The sequence below is a fragment of the Moschus berezovskii genome, chromosome 22 (genome assembly GCF_049115385.1).
Source record: "Moschus berezovskii isolate FMDL1 chromosome 22, NW_MosBer_1.0, whole genome shotgun sequence".
Lineage (NCBI taxonomy): Eukaryota > Metazoa > Chordata > Mammalia > Artiodactyla > Moschidae > Moschus > Moschus berezovskii.
This window is the reverse complement of record NC_142481.1, coordinates 8,522,015-8,544,526: the sequence shown is the minus strand read 5'-3', so window position 1 is coordinate 8,544,526 and position 22,512 is coordinate 8,522,015. Positions and strand designations below refer to the sequence as shown.

Here is a 22,512-nt window from a genome sequence, read left to right as displayed (position 1 = left end):
TTGTTGTGGCATGAGAGATCTTTAGTTGTGGCATGTGGGATCTAGTTCCCTGACCAGGGGTCAAACCCAGGTGCCCTGCATTGGGAACTAGGAGTCTTAGCCACTGGACCACCAGGGAAGTCCCTACATGTTCATGCATGCTCAGTCACTTCGTTCGTGTCTGACTCTTTGTGACCCCATGGACTGTAGCCTGTCAGGCTCCTCTGTCCACAGGATTCTCCAGGCAAGAATACTGGAGTGGGTTCCTCCTCCAGAGGATCTTCCCAACCCAGGGGTCAAACCCACATCTCCTGTGTCTCCTGTACTACAGGCAGATTCTTAACCACTGAGCCACTGGGGTAGCCCTACATACACATGTTAATTCATTCAATCCTCATAATATGCCCTGTGGGTTATTTCCTATTATCATCACCACTCCCATTTTACAGATGGGAAAACTTAGGGGACAGAGAGGGATTTGAACCCAGGCAGTCTGGCTCCAGAGGTTCATGAAAATCACCTCTAGAGCAATGCCATCCAATAGAAGTTTCATTGATAGTGGACATGTTCTTTATCTGCGCTGTCTGATATGTTAGCCACCAACTACCAATGTGGCAGTGGCTACTGATTGGGTAGAACTAAGTTTGAATACTGGCTACTTGCTGTGTGATAGTTGTTAAGATTCCCAGCCTCTCTCGTTCAGTTTCTTTATAGAAGAGGTGGTTAAGGATTCCAGCCAAAACACATGTGGGTTTCAATCCTTGCCCCCATTTCAAGGTGGAGTCTCTCCGAGAGCCTCAGTTTCTTCAGAAAAGGATGGAAAGAGCAAGATAAGGCATCCAGCGATTTCTGAAACAGAGAACCCTTCTTAGAAAACCCCTTGACATGCTAAGTTGCTCAGTCGTATCTGACTCTTTGCAACTGCAGACTGCCAGGCGCCTCTGTCCATGTGATTCTCCAAGCAAGAACTGGAGTGGGTGGTCATGCCTCCTCCAGGGAGTCTTCCCAAACCAGGAACTGAACCCTTGTCTCTTATGTCTCCTGCATTGGTAGGTGGGTTCTTTACCACTAGTGCCACCTGCTGCTGCTGCTAAGTCGCTTCAGTCATGTCCGACTCTGCAGCCCCATAGACGGAAGCCCAGCAGGCTCCCCAGTCCATGGGATTCTTTATAGAAGAATAGGTGGGTTGTCATTTCCTTCTAAAACCCCTTAAAGATTCCTAACTCCTGCTTCAGATATGCCCATAGCCAGGGCCCTGTTGGAGGCCAAAGGCAAGCCTCCCCATATACAGGATTGTACTGGTAGCTTGGGGATCTAACAGTCACCTCCTGCAGGCTATTTTCTGCCTTTCTCAGCCTCCTCAGGAGCATACCTAAGGAGCACTGGTGGGAGAGCCTGTTCTCTCTGCCTAGCACCCAATGACATCATGGTGCAGCCAGAATCCCCATTGGCTTAGGCCTGCTTTTTCTCTCAGGGAAAGAATAGGTTGCTCTCTAGGCCCCAATGAACCTTAAGTCATATCTCTTTGTCTGAGATTCCCTCAAAATACTCACTGTCTCTCCTACAAAGGTCACTCAAATTTGAAATTTTGCCCTTCATTATGGGTTCAGAGGCCAAGGTGACATGAAAAAGCATAAGCCCCATGACCTTTCATTCCATAGTACTTACTACTTCCTGCTTTTTTTAACCCCACCCCCCTGGCCTGTTGGGGCTTCCCTGGTGGCTCAGACTGGTAAAGAATCTGCCTGCAATGCAGAAGGCCCAGGTTTGATCCCTGGGTGGGAAAGATCCCCTGAAGGGAAGGGCTACCCACTCCAATATTCTTGTCTGGAGAATCCCATGGACAGAGGAGCCTGGCAGGCTACAATACATAGGATCACAAAGAGTCAGCATGACTGAGCAACAAACACTCTGGTCTGTAGGTACCCAACTGCTGGGTGGAATCCAATTCTGCTTAGCACCAAATGAAATCAGACTGCTCTGTGGCTCCCAATTGGCTATTCCCTCAGGAAAGGATTTAGCCTGTGGTTCAAGACTGGGTGGACCCAACAGAACCCTCTCAGATAGTCACTCAAAGACCATCCTGGGGCCATTAGGAATGAAGTATTTCTTAACTCGGAACTTTCTGGAAATCCGACACTGCTGTGCTTTCCTCAGGTGTGTTTCCCGCCTTTTCTAGCCACCCTCCCTTCCACCGGCTTTAGCCAATGGTTAAGCAACACAACGCTGACTAGCCTCTGTAGCCATGTTTGATTTCACGACATTCCTCATGGCCTTCTTCATTTGCCCCTCCTAGACTCTCCCAGCGCATATCAGTGGTGTGGAGCCGAGATTCCTCAAGAGTTGAGACTTTATTGAGGGGACTTGCTCCATAAGGCAAAGGTCAAGTGTCCGAGACACAGCCCAGGAGTTCCATCGCCTTTAGTTAAGGCCTTCCTGACTCCTGGGTGCTGGCGCACGCCAGTGACGTCTGGCGCTCCGCGGCTTCTGATTGGCTCGCTCAGGGACGCCTCAGAGTCGAGGTAAAAGGCGCCTCCCGTGCTTGCTTCTAGTTCCTTCGACGGCATTGGAGGCCGCGGGGCTTCGGCTCTAGAGCCTGGGTTCGGGGCTTGGGGTTGAAGGCCGCAGGCCGCGGCACCCCCCGGCGCGCTCTTCCTGCTGCAGCCGCCGCAGCGGCCGGGCCCAGCGCGGCCTCCAGGGCAGCGCGAGGCCGTGGCGGTCGAGGACGAGGCGTGTAGGATCTGGGCCGCCAGCCGTGCTGCCCAGCAGCAGGTAGTGGTTGGCGGGGCGCAGGCGCAAGCATCCGCACGTCAGATCGGCTTGGGGCACCCAGGCGGCCTGGCTGCCACGGCGCACGGGCCGCGCTCGCTGCTTGTACACGGCCAGCACGCGCACGGCCAGCCGCTGCCATGTCGTGTCTGCGGCCTCGGACGCCAGCACCTGCGCGTGGAGCACTGCGGGAAGGGAGGAGGTCAGGCCTGGGCCGGGGGAGGGGGGGTGGTAGCCTGAGGGCCTCGTGAGGTTAACCTTGGTGGGGAGGGGCCTGGGACGCAAGAGTGGGCTTCCAGAATCGCATCAGGAAGAAGAGACCTTGAAGCTTTGAGGGTGACAGGCCCTGTGCTATGAGGAGTGAGGTCTTTCTGAGGACGCTGGTCAAAGCAAGGAGGGCGGGGCGTTTGGAGGGTACGGTTGGGTCTCAGGATTGTGATTGTGAAGGGGAGGGGTGTGTGGGCGGTCCCTCTGGAGTGGAGGTCAGGCTGGGCCAGGAACCCAGGTGCCCACCAGGAAATATGCAAGCACCACCAGGGATGCTTTTGAGATCGTATTGGAAACAGCAGGTATAGGAATGACTTAAAGGTTAGAGGTCTCCCGGGACCCTGCAGTGGGTGGGGCTGGAACAAGGCAGAAAAACAGGTCCAGGTCTCTAATGCCAGAGAGTCAGAAAGTATTAGGAGCACACAGAGCCCCTGGAAAACAGACATATTGCCCTAGGAGGGATCTGCATCTAGGATTAATTTGAGGGCCAGAAGGAGGTCAGTCCTTGGAAGCCCAGGGTCAAGGTCTTACTAGTGGTGATTCAGAGAAGTGTCCCCTCTAAGCGGGTGAGATGAGATCTGTTGGGAGCAGCGCTCTAGTGGGCAAGCTGGGTCTATGGGCTAGAAGAGCCCCGTGGGAGGTGGGGGGAGAAGCCTCCACATTTGGAGTTCAAGGATACTACTGGCCAGATGGTGAGCCTCAGGGAGGGGAGGTCTGGGATCCTGTACCATTGGGGGGAGTTACTGGGGCTGGGCTGAACTCGAGTGTTCAAGAGGTTTGAGGTCATAGGCCCTGGACTCAGGGGGCTGGTGTGGACTGGTGGATTAGGAAGCTGTGGGGGAGTCTGTGGGAATGGGGCTACAGCCCTGAAGGAGGGCGGAGGACCTGTGACAGACAGGACAGCGCAAGGGTCCCCTCCATTCAGCCAGTGTGCCTTTCTCCTTCCATCCTCAGGAGGCCACCTCCCCCACTCGGGGGCGTCAGGCTGAAGGAGGTTGTGAAACTCTGCAAGACCAAGAACATGGGGAGAGAGGAGACCTAGGAAAGTAGGGAGTAACCCTCCCCACTCCCTCTTCTGCCCATTGTCCCATTAGGTTCTAGGTCAGGAAAGGCCCTTTAGAGTTCAGCACCCCTTCCCACGTAAGATGGGGAAAGTGAAGGCCAGAGAAGAGAGTGGCTTGGAGGCAGATCAGAGCCCCTGCGTGCCCGCAGGCCCTTGTTCTCCCCGGCACTCACCATAGTCCTGCTGACAGTACTTCCGGAGGCCCATGTGTATCCTGGTGTCTGAGGTATTGCAGTAGTTTCGACACTGAGGGTCTGGGGAGGGTTGGGCTCCTGAGGCCTGGACTATAGCATGCTGCCCCTGCCCATCCCCCACAATCCGTCTGGATGGACAGCTGGGGTGCCTCAACCCTTGGGACTGCGCTCAGTGGACCACCCCTGGATCCCCACCTGGTGGCCCAATCACCCCATCCCCGATCCTTCTTGCTACCAGGGATTTGTAGGCCGGCCTGTCTTACCCGAGCTATAAGCATGAGGGGTAGTAGCAAGGGTGGTTGTCGCCTCTAGGATTCCTGTGAGAGAGCAGAGGAGAGGTAGGGCCTCTTAGCACCTCCCACCAGCACCCCACTGCCCCCAAGGAAACCAGGCATCCAGACCCCATAAAGTCTGTTCCTTTGAGGCCCAAGAGTGGAAGCACACTTTGTCTTTATCCCCCAGGACCTGGAGTTCTGGTCCCTTGCCACTTTCTGGACTCAGGAGTCCCGGTCTTAAGACCTCTGTCAGACCCAGGAATCCAGGCTCTTAGCCTCTTCCTCCACAGGGTGAGAGACTGGACTTCAGTCTCACCTCCCCAAAGCCGCAGAGTCCGGCTTCCAGTCTCTAGCTTCCATCTCCCAGGAACCTGGTCCTCACCCCTCTTCCCGCCTGGAGGTCTGGCTGTCTCCTTCCCACCCCATTTGGGACTCGGGGCCCCGCCCCCAGGACTTACGCTGGCAGGGCATTCTGGGGGAGCGGCTCTGCTGATAGCCGGGACCACAGCGGTTGCAGGTCAGGCCAGTGACCCCTAACTTGCAGGAGCACTGCCCACTGGTCTGGTTGCAGGCACCGCCTGTCGCCCCAATAGGATGGCACTGGCAGGCTGCAGGAGGAGAGGAGCTGGGGTGGTGGGGTGCGGGCTCCCAGCCTCTTCCTCCCCAAGACTGGGGAGGCTGGAATTCCCTGTCCCCTCCACCCTCAGACCCAGTAGTCCGGGCCCCAGCTCCTCCTCCCACGGATCCTGGTCTCCTGGTCCCCGGGCCCCTCCACCCTCAGACCCCATAGATCCGGCCCCCAGCCCCTCCTCCCTCAGACCTGCCTGCCACCTTTCCCTCTAGGCGGGGCTTCAGGCTGCACTCACCCCTGCAGGCCTTGCGGCTGTTGATGGGCTGGCTGGGATCCCTCCAGAACCCTGGCTGGCAGTAGTGGCAGTGCCGCCCAGCTGTGTGGTGGCGGCACCGCTCACAAACGCCCCCACTTCGGCCACCCGACAGCCTGAACAGCTCAGAGTTGAACCTGCAGCGTCGCGCGTGCTGGTTGCAGGAGCAGGCTGGGAACAGGATGGAGTGAGGGCGCCTCAGGCTGCCATTCTGTTCCCCTTTCCAGCTTTCCCGCCACTGCCCTTAGGAGAGAGACTGCCTGGGGTTCCCCGGGTGAGTGTGGGTCCCCAAAGCCCTTCATTCTTATCTTTACTCTGGACTGGAGCTGGGTGAGGCCGAAGGAACTGATGAACACGAAGGGTGTAAAGAGTGGCAACTCTGGGCGTGGGCCACAGAGTCAGACCCCTGCGTGGGAGTGTCTCACTTTTTCTGTGGGCAAGTAATGTCTCCTTTTTGCAGCTCAGACTCCTTTGCTATAAGATGATATTTCTAGTATTTACTTTCTCGCAGGAGGACCACCTACCATGTACGTTTTGCTGGGGAGCATTGATCAGATTTCAAAGGCAGTGACTCTCAAACCTTACCACTTATTTGAATTACTGGGGAAACATTTAAAAATGTGCTAGGTCGTGTATCGGGCTGCATTCTAAGGACCTTATATATATTTGTGATTTGAATTTCTACCGCAGCCTGTAGAGGAAGTTGTTTTCCTCACTTTACAGGTGAGGAAATGGAGACACAGAGAGGTTTGGTCACTAGTTGGGGGGGTCACACAGCCAGGAAGCCAACGAGCTGGGATTTGAACCCAGGCAGTCTGGCAGGCTCCTGAGGCCGTGCCCCCATCTGCTGCCCTAGAACATCTAGTGTGACAGCACGTTCGGGACAAGCCAGGACCCTTGGGCTTATCCTCCTGAGCTCACATTCCAGCCCTGCCACCTGCTGACTGCGTGTCCTTGCGCACAGAACTTCCCAGCTCTAGCCTCAGTCTCCTCATCTGTAAAATGGGCCTGATGCAATCCCTGCCCGGCACATAGTAGGTGCTGGATAAAAATGTGTCTAATGAATAAAAACTTCCCCCACCGCAGTTGATTTGATGAGTCCAAAAACATCCAGCTGCTCTGTTTTTCTGCAGCCTCTCACTAAATACCACCTGAGCGCCTGCGCCAAGCCAGGCCCTGGGCGGGGGCTCAGAAAGTGTCCTCCACATCACCGTCACCATGATCAGGTGTCACTGAGAGGCTGGAGCCCCCTGGTGGGCATGGAAGCAGCAGAGGTGGCGGGGCAGAGTCAGGGGAGCCAGGAGAGGTGCTGCCGGACGACAGTGTGGGGAGAAGCAGGCGGCCGGCAGCTCTGGGGAAGGAGAGAGCCTCCTGCCCTCAGGGGCACGGCCGGCTGCCGGACCAGGGCCCAGCTCCGGATCAGGGCGAGTCGGGGCGGGCCCAGGACTCACGCAGGCAAGGGTGAGGGTGTCGGGGTGTGGCGGGCCGCCAGGGCCAGTCGCGGTGGGATGGCCGGCAGCTCTCACAGCCCGGGCCGGTGGTGTGGTGGCGGCAGCGGCAGCGGGGTGGCTGGTCGCGGGCAGCGCAGCGGGCCGCGTGGCCGTGGCACTGGCAGCGGCCTCTCACGCCTGCGGCTGCCAGCCCCCCCCGGCCCCCAAGCTCCAGGCGGAGGTGACTGGCCACCACGCTGGCCTTCGGGCCCGCTGGGACCCGGAAGGTCACCCTCTCGGGCCCTCCCAATGCCCCCGGCCAGGCGGGCCTGCGCCACAGTGACCTCCAGGGCCCTCCGGTGGCCCAGGCGGCAGACAGGACCAGGGCTGGGGGTCCTGGGGTGCAGAAGCGCAGGCTGACAGACGACAGGAGGAAAGGGCCCCCCAGGCCCAGGGTCAGACTGCCATTGCAGGGGGCCCGTGGGCCGAGGTCCGCGCCTGGGGAGGGGCCGCAGGCCTGGGGACAGGAGGCGGCCATGCCAGCCAGCTGGGTCACGGGTGGGAGGCAGAAGCGTGGGCGGCCCCCGGGGTGGTAACACGGGTCCGCGCTGGCCTGGCTCAGGAGGAGCCAGAGGGCAAAGGTCACAGGCATGGTTCCAGCAGAGGCAAGTACCTGCGGAGGAGAGGAGTGGCCAGGCTGGAGGCCTCGGGCTGCCCCCCGAGGTCAGCCTCCACCCCGCTCTCCAGGCTCCCTGAGGAACCCCGGCATTCCACCCCCAGCCCTGCCCCAGACCTCTGCCGGCTGCTTCTGAGCGAGGAAAATAGTTCCATCTGGGGAGAATTACTGTTTACATAAGCCAAAGGGGAAAGAACGCAAGCAAAATCGAGAATTTTGCCTGAACTAATCTGTAGCTTAACACCCCGGTGCTATCAGTCAGTGTTGAGGGGCAGGGGGCCTTGGGGAGAGGGTGGGGATGAGGACAGACGGGGAAACTTTGAGCAAGGACAAGGGGGAGAAGGGGGAGCAAGGCGGGGCAGACGGAGTTACAGACAGATGAACACTCAGTGACAAAGCAACGGAGACAGGGACAGATAGGGGCGCAGACAGATGGAAGGAGAGGGGCCGAGGCAAGCGTAGGGCAAGGGCCAGGCAGGGGGAGGAACCAGGAGGGGCGAGGAGGACGCAAGGGGGGACCACGAGGCCCAGAAAGATGGCGGCCGTGAAACGAGTCCAGAGGGTGTTGGGGGAGTGGGTCCCCGGGAGCCTGGGGGCCGGGACCTTGGAGACACCTGCAGAGCCGGAGGAGAGCGGGCAGTGCAACAGGCCTGACCTGGGGGGAGAGCAGGGGTGCTGGGCCAGGGGATCAGAAGCAGGAGGCAGGCCCACGGGGATCGGGGATCAGAGGGGAGGCCCCTTTCCCACATGGGGCCCTAACCTCGTTCTCCACACCCAGGGCACGGAGGGGGATTATCACCAAACAACCAGGCCTCCCTGTCACCCACCCCCAGCCTCCACCCACCCTTAACCCTTTCTCACCCAGATGCAGTGCTAGGGACACCGGTGGGGATGCCTGGGGGCTGGAAGCCTGGGCTGGGAGGCTGGTGTGGAATGCCTGTGGGGCTGAGAAGGTCAAGCCCCGGTGTCCCACTTGGGATGGGAGGCCCCGTGTGCTCGCGTTTCTGAGGACTTCCTGATAGTCTCAGCCCACCCGGCTCCCACTGCCCTCCTAGGCCTCAGGGTCCAGGAATCAGAGCCCCCACATTCCCCACCGGCTGTAAAGTCCCCAGAGCAGAAGGGGGAACAGACGTTGGGGGTGGTGAGTGCCAAGGGAGGAGAGAGAGGGGCGGGACAGGGCAGGGCTACAGACCAGGGCATCCGCAGGGGCCGGAAGTCCAGGCCTGGGAAGGCACGACCAAGGAAGGACTTGGTGCTGGAATGGTCCCCTCTCCCCGTCCAGGGCTGGCAGCCCCCATTGGAGAGCTCCCTCAGGTCTGGGGGCCTTGAGCCCCTTCTGGGCCCCACTGTCCAGGCCCCTAGGTCAGTCTGGACCTGGGTGTGGGTCCCCGCTGGGAGTCTGTGAGGCACAAGTAGGTGCATTGGGGTCACATGCCCCCCAGCCTGATTTCACTGCCCCCAGGGTCCCCACTGCAGACGCCCTGTGCGCAGACCGCCTCCCCCGCCCCAGATGACTGCCATGGCCTCCACCCCTCCCGAGGAGGAGCCTGGCGCCATTTTGAGCTCTGGCGCGGGGCATTTGCCCTGGTCCCCTGGGATCTGCCTTGTTAAGGCGCTCACCCCATCTCCCACCTCTCCTCTCTCGTGTGGGTGGTTCAAGGGGCACTGCTTTCTGGCCTTAGTACGCCAGGCAAACGGGTTGAGTCCCCCGGTGTTCCTGGGGGATCGAGAAGCCAGCCCCTGCCACTGGGGAGCCCAGATGTCCGGCCCCCAGTCCCTGCCCCTTGTGGGAACCGTAGCCCACCCTGACCCCCCGTCCCATTTAAGGAGCAGAGACTAGCTGTGTTCCCACCAGATCCAGAGTCAGGCCCCTCGCCTGGGCAGTGTGGGGTCCCTCTGGGACCCAAGCTCTTGCCTGGTTTCTTTGGCACCCGCCCGACCCTTTACCCTGCCGTTGTCCAAACCTGTGCCCTGGAAGAGGTGGTCCTCTGCAGCTAGCTGCTCACACGTCCTTCTCTCCCGCAGGAGCTTGGCGGCCAGCGTGGGCTCCGGGGAGTGAGTGCGGAGTGGCTGTTCTCAGGCCCCGGGCTAGTGGGGGTTCTGGGCGGGAGCTCAGAGCAGAGCCTAAGAATCCAACACCACCCCCGCCCCCCCACCCCGCCCCAGTCCCCTCGCCAAGGCAGCCACGCTCTCCCCGCAGGGACCCCTGGCAGCCACGCCACCCGGGACAATGTGGGACGTGAGAGCCGTCACCCTGCAGCGGCCCGCAGCTGGACATCCCCGAGTAGGCTGGCCCAGGAAGCTCAAGACAGGTAGGAGGGGACAGCAGCCAGATGGCCTCTCCGGGTCTGGGGTCTGCTCTCCACTCACACCCAGCCCCTGCCCCACTGCTCCTAAGGGCGGGCAGGCTGGGGCTCAGCCCCGCCATGTGGTGGTGGCTGTGATCAGGAAGAGTAGACCTGCTGGGGTTGGGGGCGGTGTTAGGGCCTCTCACGCCGAGGTGGGACCCCACGCCAGCCCCTCCTGCCCTCTGGAACCTTCTGCCAGCTGTGGGTTAACTGAGCATGAAGGTCAGGCGCTTTCAAGCCCTAGAAGTCAGTGCCCTTTGAAGGGTCACACCAGCCACCTGGAAACCCAAAGACTTGGACCGCTTTCTGAGTTGGTGGTGTAGGGGTGGGGGAGAAATGAATGCCTGGGACCTCGGTGGTTCTAGCGGCTGGAGGGAGAAATCGGGGATCCCCCAGGGGTTCAGAGCTCAAAGCGGCCTTCCCCATGACCAGTTCACTATGAGGCCTCCAAACTTCAGGGGTGAGATTTTTGTACAAATGTTGCCCTCAACTGTATTACATACCCGAATGGTTTTGACTGGAAAGATAACATTTTTTATCACTTCCCACTGAGAAGGGCAGGCATCTCGGGATGATGGGGCATCATATTTGCTACTGTGGCCTTGAGTGCAGTGACTGTGCCACAGCGTGGGCCTGTGGGGTTTGGGGACCCACTGTTCCGGCGGGAGGGCGCAGCCGAGGCAGTCTGTGCTTGGTTCTGGGTGACCCGCACGGCGGCGGAGGCAGGATGGGAACATAGGATTTGAATGTAAGCTGTGAGGAGGGGTTGCTGCTGCTGCTGCTAAGTCACTTCAGTCGTGTCCAACTCTGCGACCCCATAGACGGCAGCCCACCAGGCTCCCCCATCCCTGGGTTAGCTGCCAGAAAAAGAGACACCCCCAGATCAGAAGGGGACATATGGGATCCAGGGCAGGTGGCATGAGGGGCAGGCTAACTTGTGCAGAAATTAGAAATTTCCTGGTGGCTCAGAGGTTAAAGCATCTGCCTCCAATGCGGGAGACCCGGGTTCGATCCCTGGGTCAGGAAGATCCTCTGGAGAAGGAAACGGTAACCCACTCCGGTATTCTTGCCTGGAGAATCCCATAGATGGAGAAGCCTGGTAGCCTGCAGTCCACGGGGTCACAAAGAGTCGGGCACGACTGAGCGACGGAATGGAACGGAATGTTCCCAAAGCTTGCTTTCTCACTTTTGCTTTTAATAACCTGAGCTTCCTGAGGTGATGATCATCTCTAAAGGAGCCAATGAAAAATCCGCCTGCCAATGCAGGAGATGCAGGTTCGACCCCTGGGTTGGGAAGATATCTGGAGAAGGAAATGGCAACCCACTCCAGTATTCTTGCCTGGGAAATCCCGTGGACAGAGAAGCCTGGTGGGCTACAGCCCATGAGGTCACAAAGACTCAGACACGACTCGGCAACAACTGCACTGAGAGTGTGCCTCTGAGTATCCCTTTCTCAGGGCAGAGTAGAAAAACTCAAGACAGTACTCGGGATCCCAGATTCCTGAACCACACTGGTTTCAAATCCAGGCTTCACCTCTTTCCTAGCTGTGTGACCCAAAGCAAGTTTCTTAACCTTTCTGTGCGGTAGTTTCCTTTCCTGTTAAATCGGCATGAAAATGTACCTTCTTCATGGGAGATCATGAGGACCAAATGAGTGAAGATAAGCATACAGTCTAATATCTGAAACTCTGTGGACCAGACATGCTGCAGAACCTGTTTTGATAACACCATGGGGTTATACACCCCTCAGTGAGGTCTGGGCAGCATCCCATCAGTTCATTTCAGTCACTCAGTCGTGTCCACCCCATGGACTGCAGCACACCAGGCCTCCCTGTTCTTCACCATCTCCCGGAGTCCATCCAAACCCATGTCCATTGAGTTGGCGATGCCATCAAACCATCTCACCGTCTGTTGTCCCCTTCTCCTCCCTCCTCAGTCTTTCTCAGCATCAGGGTCTTTTCCAATGAGTCAGTTCTTCGTATCAGGTGGCCAAAGCATTGGAGTTTCAACTTCAGTATAAGTCCTTCCAATGAATATTCAGGACTAATTTCCTTTAGGATGGACTGGTTGGATCTCCTTGCAATCCAAGGGACTCTCAAGAGTCTTCTCCAACACCACAGTTCAAAAGCATCAATTCTTTGGCGCTCAGCTTTCTATATAGTTCAACTCTCACATCCATACATGACTATAGGAGAAAGCGTAGCCTTGACTAACTGGACCTTGGTTGACAAAGTAGTGTCTCTGCTTTTTAATATGCTGTCTAGGTTGGTCATAACTTTTCTTCTAAGGAGTAGGGGTCTTTTAATTTCATGGCTGCAGTCACCATTTGCAGTGATTTTGGAGCCCCCCAAAATAAAATCTGCCACTGTTTTCCCATCTGTTTGCCATGAAGTGATGGGACAGGATGCATGATCTTAGTTTTCTAAATGTTGAGCTTTAAACCCACTTTTTCACTCTCCTCTTTCACTTTCAACAAGAGGCTCTCTAGTTCTTCTTCGCTTTCTGCCATAAGGGTGGTATCATCTACATATCGGAGGTTATTGATATTTCTCCTGGCAGTCTTGATTCCAGCTAGTGCTTCATCCAGCCCAGCGTTTCTCATGATGAACTCTGCATATAAGTTAAATAAGCAGGGTGATGATATATAGCCTTGACATACTCCTTTTCCTATTTGAAACCAGTCTGTTGTTCCATGTCCAGTTCGAACTGTTGCTTCCTGACCTGCATATAGATTTCTCAAGAGGCAGGTCAAGTGGTCTGCTATTCCCATCTCTTTCAGAATTTTCCACAGTTTATTGTGATCCACACAGTCAAAGGCTTTGGAATAGTCAATAAAGCAGAAATAGATGTTTTTTCTGGAACTCTCTTGCTTTTTCAAGGATTCAGCTGATGTTGGCAATTTGATCTCTGGTTCCTCTGCCTTTTCTAAAACCAGCTTGAACATCTGGAATTTCACAGTTCACGTTTTATTGAAGCCTGGCTTGGAGAATTTTGAGCATTACTAGCGTGTGAGATGAGTGCCATTGTGTGGTAGTTTGAGCTTTGGGAGTGGAATGAAAACTGACCTTTTCCAGTCCTGTGGCCACTGCTGAGTTTTCCAAATTTGCTGACATATTGAGTGCAGCACTTTCACAGCATTATCTTTTAGGATTTGAAATAGCTCAACTGGAATTCTGTCACCTCCGCTAGCTTTGTTTATAGTGATGCTTCCTTAGGCCCACTTAACTTCACATTCCAGGATGTCTGGCTGTAAGTGAGTGATCACACCATCGTGCTTATCTGGGTCGTGGAGATCTTTTTTGTATAGTTCTGTGTATTCTTGCCACCTCTTCTTAATCTCTTCTGCTTCTGTTGGGTCCATACCATTTCTGTCCTTTATTGAGCCCATCTTTGCCTGAAATGTTCCCTTGGTATCTCTGATTTTCTTGAAGAGATCTCTAGTCTTTCCCATTCAATTGTTTTCCTCTACTTCTTTGCATTGATCCCTGAGGAAGGCTTTCTTATCTCTTCTTGGTATTCTTTGGAACTCTGCATTCAGATTGATATATCTTTCCTTTTCTCCTTTGCCTTTTGCTTCTCTTCTTTGCTCAGCTATTTGTAAGGCCTCCTCAGACAGCCATTTTGCCTTTTTGCATTTCTTTTTCTTGGGGATGGTCTTGATCCTTGTCCTTGTACAATGTCACGAACCTCTGTCCATAGTTCATCAGGCACTCTGTGAATCAGATCTAGTCCCTTAAATCTATTTCTCACTTCCACTGTATAACTATTAGGGATTTGATTTAGGTCATACCTGAATGGTCTAGTGGTTTTCCACACTTTCTTCAATTTCAGTCTGAATTTGGCAATAAGGAGTTCATGATCGGAGCCACAGTCAGCTCCCGGTCTTGTTTTTGCTGACTGTATAGAGCTTCTCCATCTTTGGCTGCAAAGAATATAATCAATCTGATTTCGGTGTTGACCATCTGGTGATGTCCATGTGGAGAGTCTTATCTTGTGTTGTTGGAAGCGGGTGTTTGCTCTGACCAGTGTGTTTTCTTGGCAGAACTCTATTAGCCTTTGCCCTGTTTCTTTCTGTACTCCAAGACCAAATTTGCCTGTTACTCCAGGTGTCTCTTGACTTCCTACTTTTGCATTCCAGTGCCCTATAATGAAAAGGACATCTTTTTTGGTGTTAGTTCTAGAAGGTCTTGTAGGTCTTCATAGAACCGTTAGACTTCACCGTATCAAATTGTTTCTACAAGCAGAACAAATGGGCATTCACTCCAAAATAAGTCTATGAATAGCCTCACATTGGTTAAAATTTTGTCTCCAGATGAGTTCAACTCAAGTTGGGGTTCACCTCCAATCTTCATAAAAGTGATCGTAAGGAATTGTGGACTGGAATGTAAGCTGTGAAGCCAGCCCTGGGCTTCATCAGCTTTGATTCACTATTTCCTGTGGCTTTTCAACTGTGTAGGCTGATGAGCGACCAGGAGAGGGAGCTACTCAAAGACGTAGCAGCCAGATTGGCTACCTACCTGACTAGCAATGTTAGTCGCTCAGTCGTGTCCGACTCTGCGACCCCATCGGTTTTAGCCCGCCAGGCTCCTCTGTACATGGGATTTCCCAAGCAAGAGTACCAGAGTCGGTTGCCATTCCCTTCTCCAGGGGATCTTCTCGACCCAGGGATCGAACCTTTGTCTCCTGCATTGCAGGCAGATTCTTTACCGCCTGAGTCCCCTGATTGGCAGAGCCCAGGGCAAATGAAACCGGCTGCCTTGCTGGCGTCCATGGAGGGTCTCTAGATGACTGGAGCAGAGCAGGGGCCTGTGCAGTTGCATGGGTCGCGTGCAGTGCAGGTGGCCCTGAGTGGGGGCTCCCTCTGTCCTGAGATGGTTTCTCCTCCCTACTAGTCCTGGCTCCAGTCCCTGCCCAGCTTGCCTGCTGGTTTGGGACCTGCTTGGGGCTCTGACTGAGCTGGGTGAGCTGGCCAGAGGCTCAAGTCCTTCCCCCGCTCCCTGCCACCCCCCCTCAACCCCTGTACAGGACTCCAGGCAGGGCCCAAGATGGGCAGGCTGTGGTATGGACTGGGACAGAGTATAGCTCAGCTGGTAAAGAATCCGCCTGCGATTCAGGAGACCCCGGTTCGATTCCTGGGTTGGGAAGATCCGCTGGAGAAGAGATAGGCTACCTACTCCAGTATTCTGGTCTTGAGAATTCCATGGACTGTATCGTTCATGGGGTCACAAAGAGTCGGACACGACGGAGCGACTTTCAGTTCCCTTCACACTTCACCAGTCCAGAGAGCAGAGGGGCTCAGGGACAGATGTAATTGGCTTTTTAGAAATCAAAGCAGTGAGCAAGGCATTTCCTGTACACCTCGGGGGAGGGAACGTGACGTATATTTAGTCTTCATGTGGTAAGAGCCAGCTGACCTCACTGGGAACCCACACTGAATGGGAGATCTTTGAGGAGAGCCTGAGAGTGTTCATATTTCCCAAAGGGGTCAGATTAATAAAGTGAGGGACCCTGGAATATAGGAGGAAGAGGAGGTGGAGAGTGGAGGCGAGGCCCACAGAGCCCTGACATTTAAGGGGACGGGTGGAGGGACAGATGGGGAGCCTGGAGGGGGTTAGATGGAAGCCAGATGAGGAAGAATGAAGGCCACGCAATCCAGGGCTGTAGGGGCCTTGAAGGTCTCCTGGCCAGAGGGAGCCCACGCATGGCTGGTCAGGGGAGCAGAGAAGGGAAGGGGACATAGAGGGTCAGGACACACTGAAGACCCACTGTGAACAGACTGCTTCTCGGAGCCCAGGGGAGCGTGAGGGGAGAGAGGGCCTGAAAAAGAAGCAACCTCTGATTAAGGGATCATCCACCCCATTACAGAGGGGGAAGTTGAGGTTCATGGAGTCAGTCAGAGCCGTGGAGTCGGGGCAGGAACTGCCAGGGACCTGGGTGAGCTCAAAAGTGTAGGCTTCACTGAGCTAGCATGGCACTCCCACTGTGGTCAAAAAGACAGACAGTGGCGAGTGTTGGCAAGGATGTGGAGGAATCAGAGCCCTCACACGCTGCTGGTGGGAATGGAAAATACGGCAGCTGCTCGGAAACCAGGCTGCAGTTCCTGAAACTATTAAACACAGAGTTAGTTACCACATGACCCAGCAATTCTACTGTCAGGTAAATCCCCGAGGGAAATGAAAACTGAGGTCCACACAAGGATTTGGACATGCATGTTCATAGCAGTGTTATTCCTGATAGCCCCAGAAGGAAAACAACCCAGATGTCTAGGAACTCATGAACTGATAAATAAAAGGAGACAGAACCATGTAGGGGAACATCAGAAATTAGTGACAGACTAACACATGCTGCCACATGGATGAGCCTGGGAAACATGGCAGAGTGCAGGAGGCCAGTCACAAAGAGGCCCTCAGTGTGTGACTCATTTACATGCAATGTGCAGAGTAGGTAAATCCGCTGAGGCAGGAAGGGGATTCGCTGGCAGGAGGCCGAGAGCAGGGGAAGATTGGGGGTGGGGATGGCTAAGGGGTGCAGGGTTTCATTTCGGGGTGATAACATTTTTCTAAAAGTAATTGTGATGCTTGCCCAACTCTGCGAATATACTAAAAGCTATTTTACACTTTATATGGGGGAATTGTATGGTATTGGAATATTGTCTCAGTAAAGTGGTTACCTACAAAAAAGAAGGGCTCATCAGAGACCTAATATAAAAGCTAAACCTAGGCAGCTTGCAACCCACTGCAGGACTCTTGCCTGGAAAATCCCATGGATGGAGGAGCCTGGTAGACTGCCTTCCATGGGGTCGCAAAGAGTCGGACACAACTGACTGACTTCACTTTCACTTTTCACTTTCATGAATTGGAGAAGGAAATGGCAACCCACTCCAGTGTTCTTGCCTGGAGAATCCCAGGAACGGCGGAGCCTGGTGGGCTGCCGTCTATAGGGTCGCACAGAGTCGGACACGACTGAAGCGACTTAGCTGCAGCAGCAGCACACATCTTGAGGTGGCTGGGCAGAGAGAATGTTACAGAAGCAGGAGGTAGGAAGGGGACGACAGAGGATGAGATGGCTGGATGGCATCACCAACTAGATGCACATGAGTTTGGGTGAACTCCGGGAGTTGGTGATGGACAGGGAAGCCTAGTGTGCTGCGATTCATGGGGTCGCAAACAGTCGGACACGACTGAGAGACTGAACTGAACTGAAGCAGACCGTTAAGTCCTGGTCCAGAAATGGCACCCTCCCCCAGCAAAAAATTCATTCTTTATGGGTCTTACCCCGTGGTCCAGAGGTTAAGACTCCGAACTTCCACTGCAGGGGGCACAGGTTTGATCCCTGGTCAGGGAACTAAGATCCCACAAGCTGTATGGCACGGTCAGAAAAAAGAGAAATGGTGCAACGTCACTTCCGCCATATTTGATTGGCCAAGGCCCGTCACAGGCCCCGCCCTGAGTCCGGGGAAAGGGCGCCAAGGCATCTGTCAGTTCAGTTCAGTTCAGTTCAGTCGCTCAGTCGTGTCCGACTCTCCGCGACCCCATGAATCACAGCACGCCAGGCCTCCCTGTCCATCACCAACTCCCGGAGTACACTCAAACTCATGTCCACAGAGTCGGTGATGCCATCCAGCCATCTCATTCTCCGTCGTCCCCTTCTCCTCCCGCCCCCAACCTTTCCCAGCATCAGAGTCTTTTCCAGTGAGTCAACTCGTCTCATGAGGTGGCCAAAGTATTGGAGTTTCAGCTTTAGCATCAGTCCCTCCAATGAACATCCAGGATTGATCTCCTTTAGAATGGACTGGTTGGATCTCCTTGCAGTATAAGGGACTCTCAAGAGTCTTCTCCAACACCACAGTTCAAAAGCATCGATTCTTCGGCGATCAGCTTTCTTCACAGTAGACGGCTTGAATCCACCACATCCACTGACAGAAGCAGGGAGCACTTACCATGCAGGGGGCCTTACAGAAACACCCTTCATGCGGGCGCTTGGTTAACCCCATTTTATGGAGAAGACTGAGCTCCAGGAGTTAAAGAACAGGCTCCGGGCTGCGCACCAGAAGGAGGCGGAGTGTGCACGGGAACCTGGGCTGTCTGGGGTCCGAGTCTGCGCTCTGAGCCTCTGCACTGTGTAGCCTTAATAGATCGTGAGCGCTCAGGTTTACATGCAGGAAATAATCCAGAAGTCTTTATCTTCCAAGACTTACAGAGTGCCTGCTGTGTGCTAAGCACTGTCCTAAAAGTCTTATAACTGAAGTAGTTCTGTTAGGTTGAACCATAAGAAAGGACTGTGTAGGAAAAAATACGGCTGAATGTTGGCACTTTCAAATGGTTCAACTTGGTCATCCCCTCCACCCTTTTTTTTTTTTTTTTTGGTCACATCACGAAGCACGTGGGGTCTTATTCCCTGACCAGGGATCAAACTTGCATCCCCTGCTTTGAAAGGCAGAGTCTTAACCACTGAGCTCCCAGGGAAGTACCAGTCACACCTTTTAACGGGCAAGGAAACTGGGATTCAGAGAGGGGGAGTAATGTGAGTAAAGTCACACAGCTTATAAAGGCTGAGCTGAGATTTAAACCCAGGTAGGAGGGGTTCAGGGTCTGTGCTCTAAAACCTCCATGGAGGAGGCCATTGGACACGCCCAGATGGGCTGAGTGGGCGCAAGAGTGACTGGTTTGGGGGGTGACGAAGGAGCTCGTGCCAGCCCAGCCCCCCGTCCTGAATTAAATCATCTCTCCTCCCCGCAGCCGCCGCGAGATTCTGGGCCACCTGCCCTTCCTCGTCCACCGTCTGCTTCCTCTTTGTCATCCTTGGGGTGTCCACTGTTTTCCACTGCCACCGGCGCCTGGCCCTGGTGCCCACCCCTTGGGCCTACGCAGGTCGCGTGGTCTTGTTCCCCAGACACCTGCCAAGGGGGGGCGTGTTCACCATCAACGCCATAGGGCGCCTGGGGAACCAAATGGGGGAGTACGCCACCCTGTACGCCCTGGCCAAGATGAACGGGCGCGCCGCCTTCATCCCGCCCCAGATGCACAGCACGCTGGCCCCCATCTTCCGAATCACACTCCCGGTCCTGCACGACGCCACGGCCAGGAGCATCCCCTGGCAGAACTACCACCTGAACGACTGGATGGAGGAGCAGTACCGCCACATCCCGGGGGAGTACGTGCGCCTCACCGGCTACCCCTGCTCCTGGACCTTCTACCACCACCTCCGCGCCGAGATCCTCCAGGAGTTCACCCTGCACGCCCACATGCGTGAGGAGGCCCAGCACTTCCTGCGGGGTCTGCGGGTGAATGGCAGCCGGCCGAGCACCTACGTGGGGGTCCACGTGCGCCGGGGGGACTACGTCCACGTTATGCCCAACGTGTGGAAGGGCGTGGTGGCCGACCGGCGATACCTGGAGCAGGCCCTGGACTGGTTCCGCGCTCGCCACCGCAGCCCGCTCTTCGTGATCACCAGCGACGACATGGCCTGGTGCCGGAGGAACATCAACAGCTCCCACCAGGACATAGTGTTTGCAGGCAACGGCCGGCAGGGATCGCCGGCCAGGGACTTCGCTCTCCTCACGCAGTGTAACCACACCGTCATCACCGTGGGCACCTTCGGCATCTGGGCCGCCTACCTCACTGGGGGGAACACCGTCTACCTGGCCAACTTCACCCTGCCCGGCTCCCGATTCCGCATGATCTTTAAGCCCCAGGCGGCCTTCCTGCCCGAGTGGGTGGGCATCGCAGCCAACCTGGAGCAGGCCAGAGAGAGCCACCCCTAGCCCCGCTCGGGTCTCTGCTGCCCCATCAGGCCCAACAGGCTTGGATGCCCGAGTCGAAATCCAGGCTGTTCAGCTTCCCAGCTGGGTGACCGTGGACAAGTGACTTAATCTTTCTGTGCTTTAGTGTTCTACCTGAGAAACGAACCTAACGCAGCCTCCTTCTGAGAACACGAGTTCATGTAGTTCCTTGGAAACAGGTGTGAGGGTTGGCCACTCACAGGTTTGTGATTGGCAGGCCTGGACCTTTGGACGGCCTTGCAGTGGACACACATTTTTGCCCACTCCTTCTTTATAGCTCCGGGAGCGTGGAGCCCAAATATTTGGTACTTGCCTCCTTGGAGGGTTTGGCAATGAAACTCTTCCTGCCCTCGACTGGGGTGTTTGAGGCAGCTAAAGAATTCCGGCTTTGGGTTTGATGGGGCCTTAGATCATGAAAGAATGGGAAAGAAAATAGGATTTGAGAGGGAAGATCTCGGGGAGATAACCTTGGTGAGGAGGGGGAGTCCCCAGAAGTGAGGGTAGGGCATGGGAGGGCCTCCCAGAGATGGCAGGACTCAACCCCAGGCCTGGCCAACAGCGGCAAAGACACCCCGAGTCCGCACGTCAGGGAAGCAGCAGGTTGGCCACGGAGGGGCGGGGCCACAGAGACTGTGCCATGGCCAAGTCCACCACGTGGGCAGGCGACTGACACCGTGGCAGTGCCTGTGCCCGCAGGACCTCATGCTCATGCCGCTGTGAGGAACCCTAATGTGGACTAAAGTTGGGTTAAGTGATTACAATACCGATTTCCTTGTTTTCGGTGTAAAGTTCTGTGTAAGCAATGTTTTTACTCCTTTTTGGATATTAAAAAATTAACATACAATTATTTAGGTTCACTTAAAATTTCCTCTGAACACAGCTGCACTGGCTTCGAAAACATTTCAGTCATATCTCTTTCCTGTTTGAAAACCCTCTCCAAGTGCCTTTTTTAATTTGAATTTCCATTTCTTGGCATCCTTGTGAGGTTGAACACCTTTCTGTTCATATATTGGTAATATTGTATCTCCCGAGAGCCATTTAGGGGCCCTGTTTACTTCCTTAGGGGCTTCCCAGGTGGTGCTAGTGGTAAAGTGCACCCAACTCAGGTTCGATCCCTGGGTCGGGAGGATTCCCTGGAGGAGGGCATGGCAACTCACTCCAGTAATCTTGCCTGGAGAGCTCTGTGGACAGAGGAGCCTGGCAGGCTAGAGTCCAGGGGGTCGCAAAGAGTCAGGCAAAACTGAGGGACTAAACAACAATAACAACAGTTTCTGTGGGTCAGGAATTGAGGAGTGGTTTACCTGAGTGGTTGTGTTTGGAATATTCAAGGAAGTTGCTGTCAGGTAGGGCCACAGTCATCTGAAGGCTTGACTGCGGTCGACTTCCGTGGTTGGAAAATTGTTACTGGCTCTTGGCCAGATTCCTTTGATGTCGATCTCTTGCTTGAGTGTCCTTACAACATGGCAGCTGGATTCTTGCAGAGAGAGAAGCCCCTCGTCACACAGCGTCACTTCTGTCATACCCAGTCTGTCTCACAGAGCAGCCCGATTTAGGGTGGGAGGGACCAACCCGAGGGCATGATACCCGGAGGTGAGGATTGTTTGGGGCCATATTGGAGGCTGCTGTACTAGTTTGCTAGCGCTACCAAACTCTAGCAGAGTCTGTGGTGGCAGAGCACCACAGACATTCGTGATCTCTCAGTTCCAGAGGCTTGAAGACCGAGATTAAGGTGTCGGCAGAGCTGGGTGAGGGGGTCTGCTCCCAGCCCCTCCCCTTGGCTTGCAGACAGCCACTCCCCACATGGTTTTACGTCCTCCCTGTGTAATGCGTGTGTCCAGAGTTCCTCCTCTTGTAAGGACAGCAGTCATAATGAACTGGGGCCTACCGAATGACCTCATTTTAATTTTATCACATCTGGAAACATCCTGTCTCCAAATACAATGGCATTCTGAGGTTCTGGGGGTAGGACTTCCAACACAGGAATTTTAATTTATTAATGTTTTTACTTTTGGTGGCACTGGCTCTCAGTTGCTGCGTGAGGGCTTGCTCCAGTTGCAGCGAGCAGGGGCTCCTCTCTAGCTGCAGTGGCTTCTCTTGTTGGGGAGCACAGGCTCTAGGCACACAGGCTTAGCGGCCCCACAGCAAGTGGAATCTTCTGGGGCCAGGGATCGAACCCATCTCCCCTGCACTGGCAGGTGGATTCTTACCCACTGCACCACCGGGGAAGTCACAGTACAGGGATTTTTGTAGCAACACAGCTCAACCCATACCAGCTCCCAGCCTCCCTTCCCAGCCCTGCCCCCGCAGAGTCAGATGGGTTTTACTCCCTTTCCCTCCATTTTCTCAGGGCCAGCCCCTTAGGACAATTTACCTGAGCCAGGATTTTTCCCCATGTTAACTCTGTGGGAGAGATTCGGGCCGGAAGGATAGAGGAAACGGAAACCTGACTTCTGGCTCTCTGTCAAGTGTGACGGCGCCCAAGCACCAAGGTGGATGGCAACCGTATGTCACATCCCAATGAAGTACTCACCTCTTCCTGTTGCCGGTCCAGATCTCATCTCTAGCGTTCCCCACCCTGCCCCGTGCCCTGGGAGGCTGTCTGATGTCATCTGCTGCGGCCTCAATGCTGTGTCCACCCCCCACCCCCAGTTCAGATGCTGAAGCCTGAATCTCCAGCGTGTTGGTATTTGGAGGTGGGCCCTTGGGAGGTATTGGAAGAATTGTTGTAAGAGGGAGGCCCTCATAAATAGGATTGGTGCCCTTAGAAGTGAGACATGTCTGTCTCCGCTAACTTCTTTTTTTTTCCTACGGTTTTTAAATTTTTTTATTATTTATTTTTGGCTGGG

The 22,512-nt window shown here is 55.1% G+C and overlaps 2 protein-coding genes across 4 annotated transcripts; one reads left to right on the top strand and one right to left on the bottom strand.

Annotated features, from left to right (window-relative positions):
• Nucleotides 1-2,343: 2,343 nt before the first annotated feature.
• NTN5 (netrin 5) lies at nt 2,344-9,850 on the bottom strand. Of its 3 annotated transcripts, none has more exons than XM_088830132.1 (7): nt 9,502-9,837; nt 6,883-7,534; nt 5,414-5,602; nt 5,006-5,155; nt 4,536-4,589; nt 4,252-4,332; nt 2,344-2,933 (listed from the first exon to the last, which is right to left on the bottom strand). In XM_088830132.1, exons 2-7 carry the CDS (start codon nt 7,511-7,513, stop codon nt 2,569-2,571), a joined length of 1,470 nt encoding a protein of 489 aa, XP_088686258.1. In that variant the 5' UTR covers nt 7,514-7,534; nt 9,502-9,837; the 3' UTR covers nt 2,344-2,568. The 3 variants fall into 3 exon arrangements, with proteins under 3 accessions (XP_088686258.1, XP_055267659.1, XP_055267658.1); XM_055411683.2 differs by having other exon boundaries at nt 2,807-4,020; nt 9,502-9,850; XM_055411684.2 differs by lacking the exon at nt 9,502-9,837 and having other exon boundaries at nt 6,883-7,572.
• Nucleotides 6,299-20,618, top strand: LOC129546587 (galactoside 2-alpha-L-fucosyltransferase SEC1). Its single transcript, XM_055411690.2, has 3 exons — nt 6,299-6,892; nt 9,738-9,849; nt 18,624-20,618. The coding sequence occupies exons 2-3, from the start codon at nt 9,768-9,770 to the stop codon at nt 19,646-19,648; spliced, it is 1,107 nt and encodes a 368-aa protein (XP_055267665.1). The 5' UTR covers nt 6,299-6,892; nt 9,738-9,767; the 3' UTR covers nt 19,649-20,618.
• Nucleotides 20,619-22,512: the final 1,894 nt, after the last annotated feature.

Coding starts and splice junctions, on each gene's coding strand:
- NTN5 (XM_055411683.2), bottom strand. CDS start 7,513: ATGCCTGTGACCTTTGCCCTCTGGCTCCTCCTGAGCCAGGCCAGCGCG. Junction 5,603..6,882: donor ACACCCTCACCCTTGCCTGC/GTGAGTCCTGGG, acceptor TCCTGTTCCCAG/CCTGCTCCTGCAACCAGCAC. Junction 4,590..5,005: donor CCCCAGAATGCCCTGCCAGC/GTAAGTCCTGGG, acceptor GCTCTCTCACAG/GAATCCTAGAGGCGACAACC.
- LOC129546587 (XM_055411690.2), top strand. CDS start 9,768: ATGTGGGACGTGAGAGCCGTCACCCTGCAGCGGCCCGCAGCTGGACAT. Junction 9,850..18,623: donor GCCCAGGAAGCTCAAGACAG/GTAGGAGGGGAC, acceptor TCCTCCCCGCAG/CCGCCGCGAGATTCTGGGCC.